The sequence below is a fragment of the Zeugodacus cucurbitae genome, chromosome 5, assembly GCF_028554725.1.
Source record: "Zeugodacus cucurbitae isolate PBARC_wt_2022May chromosome 5, idZeuCucr1.2, whole genome shotgun sequence".
Classification (NCBI taxonomy): domain Eukaryota; kingdom Metazoa; phylum Arthropoda; class Insecta; order Diptera; family Tephritidae; genus Zeugodacus; species Zeugodacus cucurbitae.
This window is the reverse complement of record NC_071670.1, coordinates 20365318-20385947: the sequence shown is the minus strand read 5'-3', so window position 1 is coordinate 20385947 and position 20630 is coordinate 20365318. Positions and strand designations below refer to the sequence as shown.

The window sequence follows — 20630 nt, the reverse complement described above, 5'->3', positions numbered from 1 at the left end:
TTAAGGGACCGTAAATCTTCCGCAAAACTTTTCTCTCGAAAACTCCTAGTGCCGTCTCATCGGATGTTGACATCGTCCACGCTTCTGCACCGTAAAGTAGGACGGGAATGATGAGAGACTTGTAGAGTTTGGTTTTTGTTCGTCGAGAGAGGACTTTACTTTTCAATTGCCTACTTAGTCCATAGTAGCACCTGTTGGCAAGAGTGATTCTGCGTTGGATTTCCAGGCTGACATTGTTATTGCTGTTAATGCTGGTTCCCAGGTAGACGAAATTATCTACAACTTCAAAGTTATGACTGTCAACAGTGACGTGGGAGCCAAGACGGGAATGCGCTGACTGTTTGTTTGACGACAGGAGATATTTCGTCTTGTCCTCGTTCACCACCAGACCCATACGTTTCGCTTCCTTATCCAGTCTGGAGAAAGCAGAACTAACGGCGCGGGTGTTGTTTCCAATGATATCGATATCATCGGCGTACGCCAGGAGCTGTACAGTGTACACTCTTATAGAAGATTGTACCTTCTCTGTTTAGCTCTGCAGCTCGTATTATTTTCTCCAGCATCAGGTTAAAGAAATCACACGAGAGTGAGTCACCTTGTCTGAAACCTCGTCTGGTATCGAACGGCTCGGAAATGTCCTTCCCGATCCTGACGGAGCTTTTGGTGTTGCTCAACGTCAGCTTACACAGCCGTATTAGTTTTGCGGGGATACCAAATTCAGACATCGCGGCATAAAGGCAGCTCCTTTTAGTGCTGTCGAAAGCAGCTTTAAAGTCGACAAAGAGATGGTGTGTGTCGATCCTATTTTCACGGGTCTTCTCCAAAATTTGGCGCATGGTGAATATCTGGTCCGTTGTTGATTTTCCAGGTCTAAAGCCACACTGATAAGGTCCAATCAGTTTGTTGACGGTGGGCTTTAGTCTTTCACACAATACGCTCGACAGCACCTTATACGCGATGTTGAGGAGGCTTATCCCACGGTAATTGGCGCAAATTGTGGGGTCTCCCTTTTTGTGTATTGGGCAGAGTACACTGAGATTCCAATCGTCAGGCATGCTTTCTTCCGACCATATTCTGCAAAGAAGCTGATGCAAGCACCTTATCAGCTCTTCGCCGCCGTATTTGAATAGCTCGGCCGGTAATCCATCGGCACCCGCCGCCTTATTGTTCTTCAAGCGGGTAATTGCTATTAGAATTTCTGCACGGTCGGGCAATGGAACATCTGCTCCATCGTCGTCGATTGGGGAATCGGGTTCGCCATCTCCTGGTGTTGTACTTTCACTGCCATTCAGCAGGCTGGAAAAGTGTTCCCTCCACAAACTCAGTATACTCTGGTCATCAATAACTAGATCACCTCTGGGGGTCCTACAGGAGTGCGCTCTTGTATTAGAGTATCCTACTACTGCTGAAGCAAAAAAATAAATATGTACATACTATAATAAACCACTATTAAAACAAAATTAGAATTTTTTTATCAATCGTAAAGAGCTTTATTTACAACAATGGTGTCTTTGGTGACACCCACTGAAATTTTCCGCCAAACATTTTCGTAGAATATTTTAATCCTTAAATGTCCTTTTTTAAAGGATATTTTTTGATTTTCTCGAAAAAAGGGTCAAATTGACCCATAAAGAAACCAGTTAGAGGGTTAAGATCTTCCACAAAAACAATTCTCATACAATTCCACAATACAATTTTGACCATAAGAATTCTCTCAGACATTAACTTACAACATTTTTTTCATATAGTAGAATGCTCCCTTCGACCAAAAAATGAAAACTTTGACCCACTGTAAAAAAAAACTCAGACGTGCTGGACCATAAGTTTGTTCTACAGAAATGATCTACTCAACATACCCTTTCAGAATTATAGGGTCGCTATTCTGTTCCAAAAATGCTGTTGGACAGTGTTATTATAGTTTCATTATACTATACGTCTGTATATTGGACCAAATAAATTTTTTCCTGGATACTTTTAAGTCATGAGTAAAAAAGTAGAATCTCCATTTTTCGAAGTTAGAATCAAAGATCGAAATATTCGCATTAGAATTTCGACATTAAACTTACTGGAAACCCAATTAATAATTATAGTACAGTATACTCTCGAAAAGTAAATCGATTGGTATTTTGGGTAATTTACTTTATCGAATAATTTACTTTTCCAAATATATTTACATTTACACACATACATATGTATTTACTAAGAAGAGAAAAAATCTTGAATATTCTTTTGTTTTTTTTCTTTTGCAATATATTTTCTGACCATTTTTGTACGACAATTCAAAAAGTCTGACACCTGATTTGCATCGTTTTCATTTTTAAACCAGTGGATCAAGTAGGGGAGTATTTACTAAAAAGACGCGATAAACAAGAGAGTAAGTGTTTTTGCAACATCGTAAAAAAACGCTGCTTGCTTCGTTTCGAATTTTTTATCACACTCTCTGAAAAGTAAATTAAAAAATTTACTTTTTCGAGGTGCATGTGTAATCTTAAAGGTGATTAACTTTTCCGAGATTATTTACTTTCTGAGAATTTACTTTTCGAGAGTATACTGTATATACATAAGTCACCAAGAAAAAGTTAAAATATGGACATACAGGTAATATTTTCTCATAATCCGATTTCAAATCGTTTGACATGTTCGGTTAATCGTTCCAAGAGCAGCAAACCCGCTATGAGTTTCCGAAGTTTAGAAGTACAATTAGAATGTACTCGTACAATCACCGCTTTTATGCTGAAAGCCTTTTCAGTTCAAAAAAGATGTTCGTTTACAAAGGGTTTTACCAGAAGAGCTGCATGAGTTCCATCAATGCATACTATAACTCCTGGTATTCTAAATTTTTGCACAAAGTTAAGTTTTATCGGTATCATTTTTATCTAAACGTTAAAACGAACCTTTAGCAAAAAACTTAAGGTTTGTTGCCAATTTTATTAAAATACGTATGGAGTTTTCTCTGACTAAAGGTATAATTCTGTTTAGTATTTCTAAAAATTCATGATTACTTACCCGATAGCTGAAAGCAAACCTGAAGCAAAAAAAAACATCTCAAGTCGACAAGTAGAAATACGATGCAGACAGGGGATTATAATGGTCTCTGAAATGCCGCATTTCTTTTCTATTTTGATATTCTTGTACACGTTGGTACAATACATCATTGGTCATACAAAACATTATTTCTTTAATAAAAACTACTTATCTGATCTGAATTGAAATCCACAACATGCCCGATAATGACTCTTTACTTTTGATTTAAATGGTGTATAAAATTTACATTAATATATCGCTAATTTACTTGAACAGTAAAACATTTTTTTTTTAGTTGAGTATGCAGAAATGTGCGCAATTTCGTCGTCTATATTGTATAAAAATTTCATTCCGATGCGTAGGAGAATAAACAGTAAAATAAGAATGTGCCGTTATTAAACTTGTTATGTTGCATTATTTTTTAACCACAACAACAACACATTTCAGTTGTGCCAGAATTAGTTATACAATTTTTTACGAAATAACGACATATTTTGTGTTCCAACACATATTGTGAAAAGGTGAATATGATTCCCTTTTCAGAAAGAACGACACATTTTGTATTACAACGACATTGGTGAAAAAGTAATTAAATTTTTCATATTGCTTTTTTCAGCAAAAACGACACATTTGACTTACGACGGCGAAATTGATTTATATTTTTCACAAATAACGACATAATTTAAAGTGGGTCACATTTATGCGCAAGAAAAAGCATTAGTACACTCTGTTTGGTCCATTTATGCTCAACATTGTATTTAATATATTACAGGCCACTAGATTTGTCAATAAACTGATGACATTTTTCTATATTTGCTAAAGTGACAATTGAAAACTTTAAATCGCTCTGCTGAAAAATCGTCTTTTTTGAGTTGTGACATTATCTAAGTAAATGAGCGATAATATAATACATGTTATAACAGGTAAAATTTGGATCTTTGGAAAAAATTTAAAGGTTTATTATTATTAACCACTTTGACAACTTTAGAAAATTTTGAAAAAATAATTCAAGTAATTTTTTCCAGTGTAGATTTTACCGTATTTTTATTTTTTTTAGTAACTATATTATGTAATTAGTAATAATACTTAGGTCCTTAGACTGTTTTCGAACTTCGAAGACAAATATTTCGGAGGCCCGAAGAAATCAGTTTGGTCCAATACCAAGCCAAGTGTTGTACATTGTTATTATCGAACATTTTGAATTAGTACCTTTGGTTATCGGCTTGTACTCTAAGTTGCGATTGTTTTTGATATAAAATGAGTACGGGATTTACGAACAAATCGTTGTATTCTCAAATACGTAACTTCTTTCCCCATTAGTAAAGACATTTGAAGTTTCATAACTTTTAAAAATTTACAAAATCATTACTGCTTTTAGCATTATAAATACTCTGAAAATGGACTCTACACTCCATTTTTTTCTAGATTTGCATAGTCTCTACAGTTACAAAACTAAAAGTAAAGTAAATACATTTTTATTTAACACATACAAATTTATATTAACTCAAACTAAAAAACTAACTAAATACATATCTAATCGCAGCTACAGATATACATTTTTTTGTTAAAACGAATATACAGACAAAGCACATTTTGTAAATTTTTATTGGAGATATATAAAGTATATAAGATAAAATATATATATACAACTAAATTTGTACCTTTTAGCCTTAATAAATGGTGCTTTTTATTGCTTGATTTCCTAGAAACCCAAGAGCCCTATGCGATAGCAGTACTTCTACAATATGACCTAGTTTTAATAGACTTACTCACGCCCGGTTTTCCATGTTTTGAATCGCCTTATCCCATGGACTTACATGAATCACCTGTTACATGTTGCACCTATTTAACTGATTGTCCTTCGGATTTGGTTCCTGCTTTTTATTCCGTAAGAATTGTTGCTGATATTTACTATACCAAATAAATGGAGTGCCAGTATACATAATAATTATAATTGAGACAACAAATTAAAAGTGTGTTGTATACAGATAATGCTAAAGAGTTTGTACGAAATTAATTTTTGAAAAGTTTCATTGTTATAAGCTGGTACTCCTTATATTTTACACTGTACCTTTTTCAGTTTTGGAGTCTATTATTAATAAAACAAAAAACATTTTGTAGGTTGGTCGCACAACAACTAGTAAGAAAACTGGTTTTTCCGAACGAGAGTGGCCAATTAGTGGAGGGGAATGGTTTCCCGCATCGTGCAGTTATTCGGAAATCGTGATAACTGGACATCAAGATGGCACCTTGAAGTTTTGGGATTCGGGTGCAGGAACTCTGCAAGTATGTATAATTGTGCAAGATTTTGTTGCTGTTTGTTGTAAATAATTTTATTTCTAGATTTTGTATAAATTGAAAACGGCAAAAGTTTTTGAAAAACCGAAAAATTCACATTCAGATAGTGGTAACGATAATCCACTTGCCATACAACACATTTATCTTTGTTCCGAATCGCGTCGTTTATGTGTTGCTGGAGCTGTGGGACAAGTTATGTTGTTTAAATTTCGAAAAGTTGAATCAACTTCTGAGGTTTTGACGCTAGAGATTCCTATACTATATGAAAATTTCGATGATATTTATGGTACGAGTCCAGAGTGTGATTTTATACCACATCAAGTTCAAAAAACCGAGTCAAGTGATTCTGATAAGGTAAACCTTTTTATATTAGTATAATTATTATTTAAATAAGATATACTAGTCTGATAAACTTCATTAAATTTTATTTTAAAAGTTTATTGGATCGTGATATGAAGATAACTTTTTTGTTTCACTATTGTCAGGGAAAGCATAAGACTCTTTATGTTAAAGAAAATAATCGCAATTATCTAATATGATAGAAAGTTTTTTAATATTTACATATGTATTGAATATGTAATTTAACAAAATTTGGCAAAATTTATTTTGTGAATAAAAATAAAATAAATCTTAAACTTTTAAAGGTAGATCAATAGTTAACGTTTTAAATAAGTTGAATGTAGAAATTGAAATATAAAAATTATTAATTAATTTAAATTAAAAAATCTTAACTATTTTAACTAAATAAACCAAAATGTTTGTTTATGTCTTTTTATTTACTTCCAGGCCGACTGTTTGTTGAAAGTTAAAATGGGCTCACAACGAAAACCTCCCGGGTTTCAGTCGCAGTTAGTTTGCCTGACTACTGGTCCAAATAGAAGAAATGTCCAAGTCACATCCTTATGCATTAACTCCAGTTATGGACTGTAAGTGATGATTTAGAAATACAATACATACATACATATGTATATATTTACTTACACAACTGGTGAATTGAAAAGCTCTAAAGAAAAACAATTATTTTTATCAAAATTCGATTTTTTTATTTATTTCGGATTTTAACGATGGCGATACTCCGATTTAGCGATCTTCAATATTATTTATGGTAATAAAAGACGTATTTACTATAAATCATTCTCTGAGGCTACCTCGTTGTTGTACCTAAACTCATTTCCAGCCAGCATTGCTTACTTTCTGAGGACAGAAAACAGTCACTGACAAAATATGAAAAAATTCAAAATCTTTTAACTATCTTAACGCCGCATTGTCTCGATTTTGAGGTTTTGCGACTCCAATTTTGCTTAATCATACTCAAATATCATCAATATGTGCAACACGTTATTTTGAGTAGATCAACTATCGATAGACTCTATTTTACGGTTTTCCAAAATCATTCAATATTTTCTTCGGAAACTGTCTCTTTTGAACGATCATCTGTCTTTTGAAGGTTAGGATTAACTGCGAATTATATTTGATTCAATTTTAGTTGCGCTTTCTTATGGCAATGCTACAAACTTTTGTACCTGTCTATAATGTAGTTTTCTCCACATTGACTGAGTTATTAAACTTATTGATTTATTATTTTGGGAATCAGACGGGAGTAATTAAGACACTAGTAAATAGTATAGGGAATAGTCGTGTCGTGATATTTCTGTCCCCTTACATAAAAAGAGCATGGTAGCATTACAAAAAAATTATTGCATCCACGCAGTGGATTTATAGCTTCACTAGCAATTATGTAATTTCATCGATTAGAAATGTATAAAATTACTCAAACCGTTGCTCATACGTCTAATTCAAGGTTTATAATTATAGCGTTGTACACCTTTTAAAAAATATATGCATACACTAGCAGACCGGACACACTTTGTCCTGGTATTAGGATATTAAAGAAAGTTTGTGAAAGTAAGTGAATCAAACATAATTAAATAATTGGAATTAATATACATATATATATGATAATCCGACAGTAGTGACATCAAATCAAAAAATTTTCCCATTAAAAAATGTATGCCTTTAGGCAGTTTCTATACAGTAATAAAGACGCTATCTATTTTAGGCGAGTATATGAATTTTATACAAAGCTATAAAATTTGTTTTTATACTCTCGCAACAAAGTTATAGTTTTGTTCACATAACGGTTGTTTGTAACACCCAAAACTAAACGAGTTAGATATGGGGTTATATATACCAAAGTGATCAGGGCGACGAGGCGAGTCAAAATCCGAATGTCTGTCTGCCGTCCGTCCGTCTGTGCAAGCTGTAACTTGAGTAAAAATTAAGATATCTTGATGAAACTTGACACACTTATTTCTTCCAGATTTCAGATTTTTTTTACAAAATGGAAAATGGGCGTGGCATCTCCCACTTATGGGTCAAAAACGATACCTCAGGAACTACTCGACAGATTTCAATGAAATTCGGTATATAATATTTTCTTGACACCCTGATGACACGTGTGGAAAATGTATGAAATCGGTTCACAACTACGACAACTTCACATATAACTCAATTTTGAATTCAATCTGATTCCTTCACTTTATAAGATATACATTAGGAACCAATGAAGATAGCGACTTAAAAGTTTTATACTGTATAAGATACGTGACATCACTTGTGAAAAAATTATCGAAATCGGACTATAACTTTTCAAGGCCCCGGATATCGAATTTGAAGAACTCACCGAAAATATCGGTAAATCCCTCAGATATCTTAATTTAATTAAGAGGAAATCATTTTTTCTAATAGTGTGCCTCTGTATCAGAAATGGTTAAAATCGGGTCATAACTTCCCCGAGCTCTCATATAGCTAATTATAGTATTTTTAAAAATACGATGGGCTTAATAGCTTATAAATCGGCTAATATATGAAATTTCTTAGCCAAATTAAATGAGCATATATTCTTAGATATAATGTATGTTAGTGATAAAAATTAGTTTAATCGGATCAGGAATTACCTCAGCCTATATACCATATATGATGATTTTCGTTTTTCTTGGACTTGGACTTTATACCGAATATATGGCTCAAATTGTGTGTTATCTTAATAAAAATATAGCAATAAATTGCGAGAGTATAAAATGTTCGGTTGCACATTAAGCCTTAGCCTTTCCCTACTTGTTTTATTTGATATTCATACAAATAAAGGAATTAATAATAAAAATTATAGTTTATAAATACATACCTTGTGTTACATCTTCTACTATAACAACTAATACTAAATATATGCTATAAAAGATGTACTTATTATAATATAAATTGTTTTCACTCAATTCCAGTATGGCATATGGAACTGAATATGGGCTTGTTGTTATTGACATTGTACAAAAAATTTGTTTGTTGAGTGTGGCGTGTCCCGACCTGTATGGCGCTAATGATCCCTACTCCAGAAATCCTAAAAGTCCAAAGAAAATCGAAAATAAAGAAGAGCAAAGTAGGTCGCCAAGTTCAGATCAGGTAAGTGATGTTCGTTTCTCTAATTGATCATGAAATTAAAAAAAAGTTATATTATGTTTCCTAGTATAATTTTATATTTCATTTGTATTCTTTATTTACACATAACATTGCTTATTAACGCGCAGTTAACGTATTTGTAGTTTAATATTTATATTTTTTGTTTTTGTTATTATTTATTCGCAAACGAAATTTTTATGAAAGAGTGTTGTACCCCTGATAAATTTTTGATTGTTAGTTTATTTAGCGAATGTGTGAACATATAAATCATAATTTCAGTCATTTAATATTTGGTCGCATGCACACAGAGAATCGTAGCGTATTTACCCATAGTGCTAATATCATAGGTAGGATATCTAAAGTAGTAGCATTGACAATGGCGAAGACTACTTGGCGTAATTAGAAAAGTGAACTGATTTTAATAAAAATTTATTGATTCAATAATAATTTAATTCATACAAATGCAGTGGATACTCGCATATTTTTTCATACAATATGCATAAATGATAATGATGATAATAGATTTCCGAGGAATTAAATGCATTGTGCAAAACAGCTCCCTTTGTAGAGCAAATCTTGAAGAAATATTTAAAAAAAGATATTTACGTGGTTTCGTTTGAACGAAAGTGCAACCACGATAATTGGAAGTTATAAATGATTACATTTGGTATTTTGGAAGTTAGTAAGTACTCCGTGAGCAAAGGTAAAGTATAAAGTTGTAGCCTATACCTTACTTATGCATGAACCCTTACACGATATGCGAAATTAGTGTGTTACGCTACAATCAATATTAGTTAGGAGGAGAAGAGATTATAAAACAAATCGATAACTAAGATTTAAACTGACGCACTTAGTACTTTTTGTACATTCTTTTACCCGGACGTTACACGTTCAAGAAATTGCTTTCAAGTTGCCACACACTCACACTTTTTTACTACCACACTCTCACTTTTCGAACTTGAAAGTCGTCTTGCTTTCAATTTTTTCAGTCAAGAAGCCTTTCAAGTTGATCTCCAATTTTCAAATTACAAGTATCAAAATTTTGAAATTAATGACGAGTAAAGTTGAAATAAGTGAGTTAATAATTGTACACAACAGAGCATTTTATGGAACTTGAATCTATGAATCTTCCGATGTATCTACATAATGATTTAAAAATAAAGACATATGAATCCATTTTGGCGATAAATGGTAGCAGTTTTCTTGACATCGGCATCTCTGTAACAATAATTGAATAACAAGCAAAGTGTATTCAACAAAGTGAACTAAGTTATATGACATCTAATTTTTTTTATCCGAATTTGACATGTTTGTTGCCATTGATTTAACCCTTACATTTATTCAAAAATTCAAATTTTGAAATTCAAAAGTAAACAAATTTCAAAAAAAAAAAAAAAAAATTTCAATTTTGAAATTCAAAAGTAAACAAATTTCAAACCAAAAAAAAATATTTTTTAAATTAATAAAAGAAAATGCCGAATACTTTTTGCTTATGCAAAACAACTCATGAAAGCAATTTACTAATGTTTTGTGCTCCAACTGACAAATTGCAAACAATTTTATCAATATATATTATATTGTTCAAGATAAAAAAGACGGGTTAATGTAAACAAATACATGAATTCTTTACTATTTTATTGTCACAAACGGGAACGTCAAATACTTAGTTCACTTTGTTGAATACACTTTGATAACAAGCTGCTTGCAGCCTACGTTATTAATTTATGTAAATTTTGACAATTACTTCGTGTGATCAACTTGAAAGCAAGTTCTTGCCCGTGTAACGGCAGCGTTATATACATTTATATTTTATAAATATTCTTAACTGGGGTTCTGTGTATTCGGTAAAGTTCTATTCGTTCTAACCACTGCCAAAAAAGTTGTATCAAGAACCTACTGATTATGTATGTATGTATGGATTTAATGGCTTTGTTTTTTATGTTGTGTTCATAGGAATAGAACTTCGAACATTTTCAAATGTGTATATTTTCCTTGCATTTTTCACAAAGTTATGGAAAAAATTATCAGTGGAATATATTAATATATCTCATATATATGTATATGTATTATTTTTTGTTACGTTTTTCAAATAAAACCGTGAAAATAAAAACGTCAAAAAATGGTGGCAAAATAACTCTTCTGAAATGTTTATTGTAGAATACTCGAGAACAAGAGGAATCTAAAGTAGGCAGTCACTGCATTAATGCTAAAATCGCTTTAACATGCTGTAAGTTCTGTTAAAGATTAGAATATTTTGGCAACAGAATAATATTTATCAATAATATGTACTTTATTAGTACGTACGTATTGTATTATTAAATATTCTTTGATGGGTTTCGGGTTTCGGATTTCGAGAAAACAAAATAATATACATACATTTCTGGTACATATGTATGTACTTTATTTCTTCTTATGTTTTAACACATTTCTCCCCGAGTGATATTCGATTTCTTTCAATCACGTGAATTATAGCTTATAAGCAAAAACAAAAGCTTCAATCGATAGCATCCAATAAAAAATATTAAAATATAGAATATGAATAAAATTTACTTATTTTACAAACTGTTTGATTCATATATGTTTTGGCACCCGCTCATACTGGTTGAAGTTATTTAAAATTCAATTTTTCGATCGTAATTCTTTGCAAGACATTTAAATCGGCCCATTAAGTTACATTTAAATGAGGACGGCATATAGAAAATAACCATAATAGATTCCCCGTTTCTCTGGTCATTTTCATTGGACGTTACTCTTCTAATCTTTCCAATAAAACCATTAGATTTAATTAATATATTAATCGGCCGTATTTCCATTTACCGATCTCCTCAGAGTGCCATAAATCATGTGCATCAAATAGATTTCATTAAGATATCTCAGTTGATTTCTCAGGTTTGGATTGCGTGGATGGACGAACGGATGGATCACTTAGTAAAAATATTATTTAATACCATTTTTTGGTATCGGGCTGATACTAAAGTTAAATATCCAAAAAATAAGTAAATTCCATAACATAAATGAAGTATATGTGCAATTATTTAGCGATTTACAGTGTCAGAAATTAATGATAACAATGTCGTACTTGAATGAATGAAGTACGCCTTTAGTTACTTCCTCACCCATCGTATTCCGGATCTCGCCTCTTTGATGACGGGAAAACGGGAAAGTCTCACATTCCGAGGCTCTGTTTGATTTTTCATTGGGGAGGCTTTTTTATGTGGTGGTTTCCAAACCCTACAAACAACCGCAAACAAAACTGGTATTCAGTATATAATATCAATTAAATTCCACACAATATGAGAAGTTTGTCCAATAAAATGTGTGTAAACATTTTTTATAAACTTAAGTTTAAGGAAGGATTTTCCTAAAATACATTTTTAGTTTCTTTACAATAATTTTTGAACTTGACCTCAGCATTGCTTGCTATGTAAAAGATAGACCATAATAAATTTAACGGACTTGTCCAATAGTAGTCGTGGTTCCGCTTCCTAATAGGTTTTAGTACACATCTCCCAAACTACGAAAGCTATAAAAACATACTTACTGGACACATTTCCCATTAGTAGCTGACCATTCGGATAATAATCATACTATAAAGGTTATGTTGAAAACTACTAAAACTGCGGTAACTAACTTACTGTGGGTTTTATACCGTATATATCAGTTAATCTGTGAGATATATTGACAAAATTCTATGAGCGTATATTCGTGGATATAATATAAGTTGGTTGCGAAGGAGTGAAATCGATCTAACCCTTATACGCTATATATAATATTTTCGTTATTCTAGTAGACTTTATGCGGAATATATGGGTCAAATTGTGTGTTATCTTAATATAATAAAATAAATAAATTGTGAGAGTATAAAATGTTGGGTTACACCCGAACTTAGGGACTTCCTTCGACTACGTCAAATGGCTTTGCCAAGTCTATAACACGATTACTTGTTCGGTGCTCCAAAGGTCGTTTGTTATTTTTCTAATATATTAAATGGAAATATTATTTATATATGATTGATTGTATGACATTTAAAAGGCACCATTAAAAATATTCAACTAATTGTGTTTTTTTTTCCAAAATTTTATATTTGTTAACAAAAACTTTTATTGAATGCATGTGCTGGTTATAATGAAACTTATAGAACGGACGTGTGTTGCAAATGCATGGTGAAAATTATTTCCTTATAATATGTCGATTAGAAAGAATTGTGTAGAACTTTATTACTTTTAGATAAAAAAATTATTTCTAAATAAAATATACGTTCCAACGTTTTTTTTTTGGAAAATTGTTCGTTTATCCCTTCAAATTGGTGTAACTTCTTCATTCCACTTGTGCTACTGTATTTTATTTATAATTTTGGATTTTGATTCTCTAAATTTAATCCACACACTTGCAACAATTGTCCTTGTGAATTGTTGATATTCATTGGGAAACTGTTGTAAGTTTGAATTCGGTTTGAATTCAGTTGGATATTGAATTTGATGTTATTGACATCGATGTTTTTGGCCGCTAATATAGCATGCGTACCAAGTCACTGAGGATTGTTGTAGTTCTGTACAATTTTGGGATGATTTTTTGCACCAAATCTATGCTTTCTGTGAACGGAAGTTTTCTGGCAAGATGGTACTTTTTGTAGATTTCTCAACTTACAGTCACTTATACATACATACATATATATGTATCTGAAATGTTTCTTCCTTTTAAGTCGTGGCGTATCGTTAGCTCCGTCATTCGCAGATTTTATCCTTGTGAATTGACAAATTTGCGTTGGGTGTTTTAGGCCAAATGAGAAAGAATTGGAAATAATGTAATGTGAAGTCATCTGTGGTTCACGAGATTTCTTCAGTGCTCGTTCGTAATAATTGGATTTTATTTTATCCACTCACGCTCAATTGACATATTACCTAGACGATGTTACTGCTTTACATCTGATCGACAATATTAGCATGTTTGCTTCTTTACATTGATATTCCTGTTCAATAATAAAATACTTCTGGGTACAACTTTTTTTTTACTTTCGGTTGTTTGTAAGTCCTAAAACTAAACGAGTTAGATATAGGTTTATATATATAAAGGGTAACGAGTAGAGTCCGTTTGTACAAGCGATAACTTGATTAAAAATGAGATATCTTAAATAAACTTGGTACATGTGTTTCATAAAAAGGTTGGTATTATGAACGGCTAAATGGTATAGTTTGAAAATTCGCGAAATCGGTACACAACGCCAATTACTTTTCTTAAACCTTAAATTTGAAGTCCATCTAAATATTGAATATATAAATATACATATATATCGGAACAAAACTTTGCACAAATACTGCATTCCCAGTGTGACATTGCCTGTCTAAAAATCGCCGAAATCGGACTATAGGGCCCCAGATACCAAACGTATGTAAATCTCTTAGATATTCTAAAGAAATTGAGAGGAGATGTTTTCCTTATAATAGTGTGTCTCTGTTCCGAAAATGTCAAAAATCGAATACTTCCTCTAGCCGCCATATACCGTATTTATCGATTATGTGGGATATCATTGAAAAATAATCTTGATTGGTGGCGAAATTACTGAAAACGATACAGGGATTACTCCAGCTTCCATATATTTAATGTAATGAATTTCGCTATTCTAGTTGACATTATCCGATTCTAGTTTAGAGCATCCGAACTCAGCTCTTCTTTACTGGGTTTATAATTTTAATAAGCAATTTTATTTAACAACATTAATCCTGACTAATTGTATAAACTTACTTATATTATACACATACATGTTTTCTATGAATTTTCGACCTTGCAGGCTTTTGTCTTATTCACAACGTTCCGCTCAGATCAGCATAGAATAAATCCAAAAATAAATAAAAAAATATTAAGCTTACGTAGCAAACAGCATGTATTATATTCTGAACACTTTATAATACAAATTACAATGCAAACAATGCTTTACTGACCCTAAATAACATGATTACATAATACATAACCGGATGAAAGTTAACGTCAAAGTCGACTTAACGTAAGCGTTAACACAAATTATTAAGGTATAAGGACGAAGTTTGTTTTTCAGTTTATTATTTTTCATGAGGATTCCAAATGAGCTATATATTTCTATATGTTGTAATTTTTCGTATATATAATTTTTAACTGAATGCCCTTGCAGTAAACCTTTGCTAATGATATACTAATAACTGTAGTTGATTATTTTCGGGGTTTATTGTTGCCAAACTCTCTGTAGTTTTTACAATAAAATACAAAAAACCTTAAATGCCATCTCCCTAATACTTATGTTTTGAATATGTCCAATTTGTACCGCACTATACTACATAAAAAGGACACGATACTTTACACAAACGCTTTATGTTCGTTGTTGAATCCAAAGTATGCAAAATTATCCTCATTTTTTGCTTCAATTATTATAAATTACTATAGCTGAACGACACCACTAGTCCTGACAGCCCATCCATTGAATTTATTCCCGAAACAAATGAGCCTTTTTCATCTTACCAAAATCAGTCAAATTCATCGCGACCCACATCTCCGGAAAATGAAGGTATATCAACGAATGCTTTGTCGAAAAGTCCACTTCGTGAGGAAACAGCTGTAGCCCCAAAAGAACTGCAGGACAGAAGAAAGTCAATGTCATGGAAAACCTTTAACCTTAAACGTCAATTATCTAAAGTCAATATGAAAATTGGAATCAATGTGAATACAGAAATCGATTCTATTAAAAACAATTCAGTGTTTTACACACAAAAAGAATCATCGCCAATTGAAAGTAGTGGTGAAAGTGTATCGCCAAAAGACAAAAACCTTAGAAGTGAGAGTAAAGAATATACCTGTGATTTCGGCAACGAACCTGATGCCGAGCAAAGTGATTTTGATGGTACTTTTGCTTCAAAAGGTAGCATTAACGCAAATTCAAATACAAACGATGATGCGACAGATGACGGTGATATTTTTGACATTTCAAATGACTATCAAACAATTACGAAAAAAGTCGAGTTTGACAAAGAGACAACTGAGGGTTCTCAAACTTCACGACCCAGTGATTTGCCACTCTCTGCGTCGGGTGATACCAATCAGGGAGATAATGTGTGTGTTAAAACAGCCCGCCAAAAATTTAAAGAGAAACAGAGGGATCAGCGTCTTCTATCTGTTCCAAATATTAAATATCAAACCAGAGATATTCGAGCAAGGACTAATAAAATTGACTCTTCACCGTCTCTAAGCGGAAACGTTTCCAAAAAGATATGTAAGTACTCTTCTACCTAAGAAAACCAAACAACACAATTGTAAATTTTCACATCTTGAAAATAATAGATTTATATGTATGTTGTGTATATATAAATAGTATATAAGCTTAGATAATTCAAAATTCGTCAATAAGACTCAAGTAAGAAAGTTTCTTGAATCGTGGAATATTTTGAAAATGCAGTAAGCTATTGATCGGTCTCTACAATGGGTGCCTCTTAGCTCACGAGTGGGTTAAATTGCTATTTACATATATTTCTACTATAACAATTTCGTAGATTAGTTTTGATATTTCAATATCAATATACAAATTGAGAAAATTTGGGCAATTCGGAGGATGGCAATGTAATTGCCATATTAATGTCTATATATTATTATATTACAAATTGATTGGGAATATTATGGGAAAACCCAGGATTATTATTTATACTTGTGGTTGGCTATAGTATTTATTTAAATTGAAGGAGAAACCTTAATATTTTAAAAATGTTTCACTCATTTAATTAACGGTAATATTGTCAAAGTACTCCTTTAAAACTTAACACTTTTTTTTTAAATACATTTAGTTCAGCTTTTAAAAAACGAGTTTTATATAAATAAGTACATATGTAAGTATTTTAATGGATGTGTAAACATATGTGTTCGTTTGCGAGATTCCGAATATAAACTAGGGAAAAGGCAAATAAATGAAAATGACTTGAGAATGGGGGAGTAATATCAAAAACTGCCTATGATAGTGACACCGATTCATAATTTCACGTATTTACTTGCCGCAAAAGAAACATATTGCAAATTTTACCACATTGGCAAAATTCTGGTATATGCAATAATGAATTATAGTTTCAAACAAAATTCGTTTGCGCCACCAAAATGTTTAATGCTATCAAAAAACGTGCGAACCTAAAAAAATAAGTCTGAAATCTACATATAGATAATTCACATATGCAAGTAAATGATTTCATTATTCAAGAATAATAAAAAGATATAAAATGTTTAAAATAAATACATATAATAAAAGAAATAAAAATATATGAATAGTTACGACGGAGAAATCCCCCACCCATCTCTAATGAGAGGTTATTTTATGCAGCTTTTTCAAAAAGTAAAGGGAACTTCTAGTTAATTAAATATAATTCACATAAAATATTTGAATATTTGTTCCGAAAATATGTAAAGGAAATATATTAATAATAACGATTTGGCGTATTTACTTTCAATTAATTTTTATGCCAGCAAAGTCTTGCAAACAGGCTCACCTCAAAAGGAGTCGAAGTTATTTCTAATATTTTAATTATTATGCGTTGGTATATACCAAGAATAATTGCGTCAATTTAAATCTGCACTGATAAGCCTAAAACTTTATATTGATGGTGATTTTGAAGCTCAGGAACACACACACAAAAACATTCTACACATCATAGTCACTCTACTCAAACCATATTTTCATATTCGCGATGGTCAGTGTTGGTCATGAATAGATTTTTTGAACTTAGTGAATGTGACTACTATTTTCAATGGGTACGCGTAAAATGGAGCTGGTAAAGTATTTAATCTCCATTTATAGTTTGTATTCTGTTTTGTTTACGTTTTTTATTTTTCTTGCGAAGTTCGCTTCGCTTATGTTTCAATACAAAAATTTCAGTCACATTTGGCAATGTATTGTTACAAAGCGTTTATTATGAAAAAATATATGTATAAAAAAATTTAATTTGAAAAGTTTTAAATTTTAAATCACTTTTTGGATAAAATTATATATATGCATAAAATATTTTATTTTTTCGTTATAATTAAATGTAATTAAAATTCTCTAATTAAGATAATGCAAGAAGTAAGCCAGAGTATTCCAGCCAAGATTCCAAGTAACTTAAATTGGATGTGGGAACAACTGATATTTCTGTTAGAGGCCATAGTCTGTCCACCATTTTCTCATCATTTATGGCATGTTTCTGGTCATACTTTTATAATATCGTCAGAAATATAGCATATAAAACATACATATTTTTCAACTTTTTATTTGCTCACATCCCTTCTTCCAACTTCCTTAACATAAACTTATTTTCTACTTACGTAAGTCTGCTGAAACCATAATCAAGAACATACATATTCTTTCGAACACTTTGCTTTTTTATAATTTAATTTGCTCTCTAGCAATCAACTCCAAAGCATTCGACCGAAAGGTTATTTCTCAAAATTTGGTTTAATATTATGAAGGATGATTTTCCAAGTGGTTTTAACAGTTTTTTTCGTGCCTATGTTGAAAAAATGTAAAAATATCTAAGTCGAATGCTTCCATAGCAGTTGCTTGATTAGTAAACGATACTCATAATACTTACATACATAATTTGATTAATTGTAATTTTAGACAGTAGTGTTATTCGCACTTACCTTCACACCAGCATACATCGCATACAATTCTAACGCTACATAGAGAAACTTTTTCTAATCTGAAACTCTTCTGCTTTCTCTTTCTGGAAATAGGATTCTGATGCAGATCAGTTCAACTGTCTTTATGTCATTGTGTGGAGGCTGTTTGGTAATTGATTTATTTCTTTCTACTTTTAGAAGATTAGTGCTAATTGAATGGTCTATAAACAAAATACCTTATGCACCATGCAAAGAATTATTTTATAAGAATTTGTTAATGTAGTAGTTGCCAATTCACTTTAATACTCGTATAAATGCAAACACCTTTTAGTGGGTGTATTATTGGATAAGTTTTCCACATATCCTGCTTTAAACCCAAACAAATCCCTGTCCTTTGTTTAAGCATATTCTTTAATGGATATGTATGTATGTATGTGTGTATGTATTTAAATGTTATGTGGCACTCTCCTTTAAACGCAGCAATAGAAATGACAATCTAATCTAGAATCTATGTATGTAGTATACGTATATTGTATTGGAATCGACATGAAATAGAGAAAATAAAAATAATTATTATCAATATGGCTTGGTATAAAAATATATGGGACGCTTTCGTTGTGAAGTGTCTTTAAAAGTGATGATTTTTAACAATGTTTTTTTTCATTTGTTATTCATAGAAGAATATGCAGCTCAACACTTACATACATTATTAGAAAAGTAGAAACTTTTCACATTTTACAGAGTTCTATTCAACTGCTACTACACTAATTTAGGAAATGCTTTTAAAAAAGTAGACTTCTAAAAAATTAATTCGTAATTAGTAAATAAGAAAACAAACATCTAAAATTTTCTGACAGAGTTAAATCTTTTTATTAAAAATGCTTCTTTACCGAAAAATATTTCTATAAGGAATATTTCTAAAAAGAATATAATACCAATAAAATTTTAAAATCAATTAATTTTTTACCTAAAGCTAAATATTTCCATAAGGAATATTTCGAAAAAGAATATAATATCAATAAAATATCCGCTATTGCAGATCTAAATTTGACATTTTCTTGTTTGTTATAAAAGTAAGAAGTAGAATTCATTTCTTCCAATAAGTTGTTCATAGTTGGGTTGTTTTTAACACCTAACGAGTATCAAGATAATGGGTAGAAGTTTCTAGGACGTCTCTCTATCCGACCGTCCATGCAAGCGAAAACTTGAGTAAAAATTTAGATATCTTAATGGAACTTGGAACATATATGTATTCCTTGGCACCATGAGAAGGTTGGTATTGCAAATGGGCCAAATTGGATCACTGCCATGTCGACAAAATGGCAAAAACCGAAAACATATAAAGTGATTTAACTAAGCCATAAATAAAGTTATAAAAGTTAAATTTGGTACAAAGGATCGTACTAGGAAGGGTCATATTTGGATTTTGGATGATGTGAAAGTGGGCATGGCCCCGTCCACTATTAAGTTTTTTGTACATATCTCATAAACTACTAAATCTATATCAACCAAACTCTCTAGAGGCGCTTCTTTTAGCCACTTCCTTGTACAGTCTAAAAATGGAGGACATCGGATTATAACCACGCCTCCCTCCCATCCAAAGGTTATGTTGAAAACTACGAAAAATTCTTTAATTTAGTAAGGAAAACCACCAGAAACGTTAAATTTCATTGTAAAGATGGTTCTGAAGGGCTGCACTCGAAATTCTATACAAAATTTGAAATGGGCGTAGCTCCGCCCACTTATGGGTTAAAAACCATATCTCAGAAGCTATTCGAACAATTTCAACAAAATTCGGTTCATAATATTTCCCAATAGCACAGTTTGAAAATCGGCGTAATTTAAAATCACGCCTACTTCCCATATACCACAATTTTTATTCTTGTATTATTTTAATAATAATAAATAAATAACTTGCAAGAGTATAAAATGTTCGGTTGCACCCGGACTAACCTAATTTCTCATATTGGATATTTTGAAACCACGTCCACCCCCATAAAAAATAAAGTAAATATCTTTACCAATAATAATAATACAATAGTTTTATCCACCTAACGGTTCTTTGTAACATGTAAAACTAATCTGAATAGATAAACGGTTATATGTATGTATGTATCAATATAATTTGAGATATCTTGATGAACTTGGCACACGTGTTTCTGGTAATTAATATTTGTCTAAATCATTCTATGATACATCATTAAATCGGATAATAAGCACGTCATCTTCTAATAAAAACTATAACTCCCTGAACA

The 20630-nt window shown here is 31.6% G+C and overlaps 1 protein-coding gene across 5 annotated transcripts in view; it reads left to right on the top strand.

Annotated features, from left to right (window-relative positions):
* Positions 1-20630, top strand: part of LOC105215010 (syntaxin-binding protein 5) — a 55377-nt gene that overhangs the window by 20013 nt on the left and 14734 nt on the right. For 3 of the 5 annotated variants that reach the window (XM_054232630.1, XM_054232628.1, XM_054232629.1), the window contains exons 10-15: positions 4731-4912; positions 5146-5310; positions 5368-5676; positions 6109-6248; positions 8601-8778; positions 15190-16012. In XM_054232630.1, coding sequence (XP_054088605.1) covers positions 4731-4912; positions 5146-5310; positions 5368-5676; positions 6109-6248; positions 8601-8778; positions 15190-16012 — 1797 coding nt within the window. Of the gene's footprint in view, positions 1-4730; positions 4913-5145; positions 5311-5367; positions 5677-6108; positions 6249-8600; positions 8779-15189; positions 16013-18489; positions 18545-20630 lie in introns of all 5 variants that reach the window. The other 2 variants (XM_054232632.1, XM_054232631.1) reach the window with 2 other exon arrangements.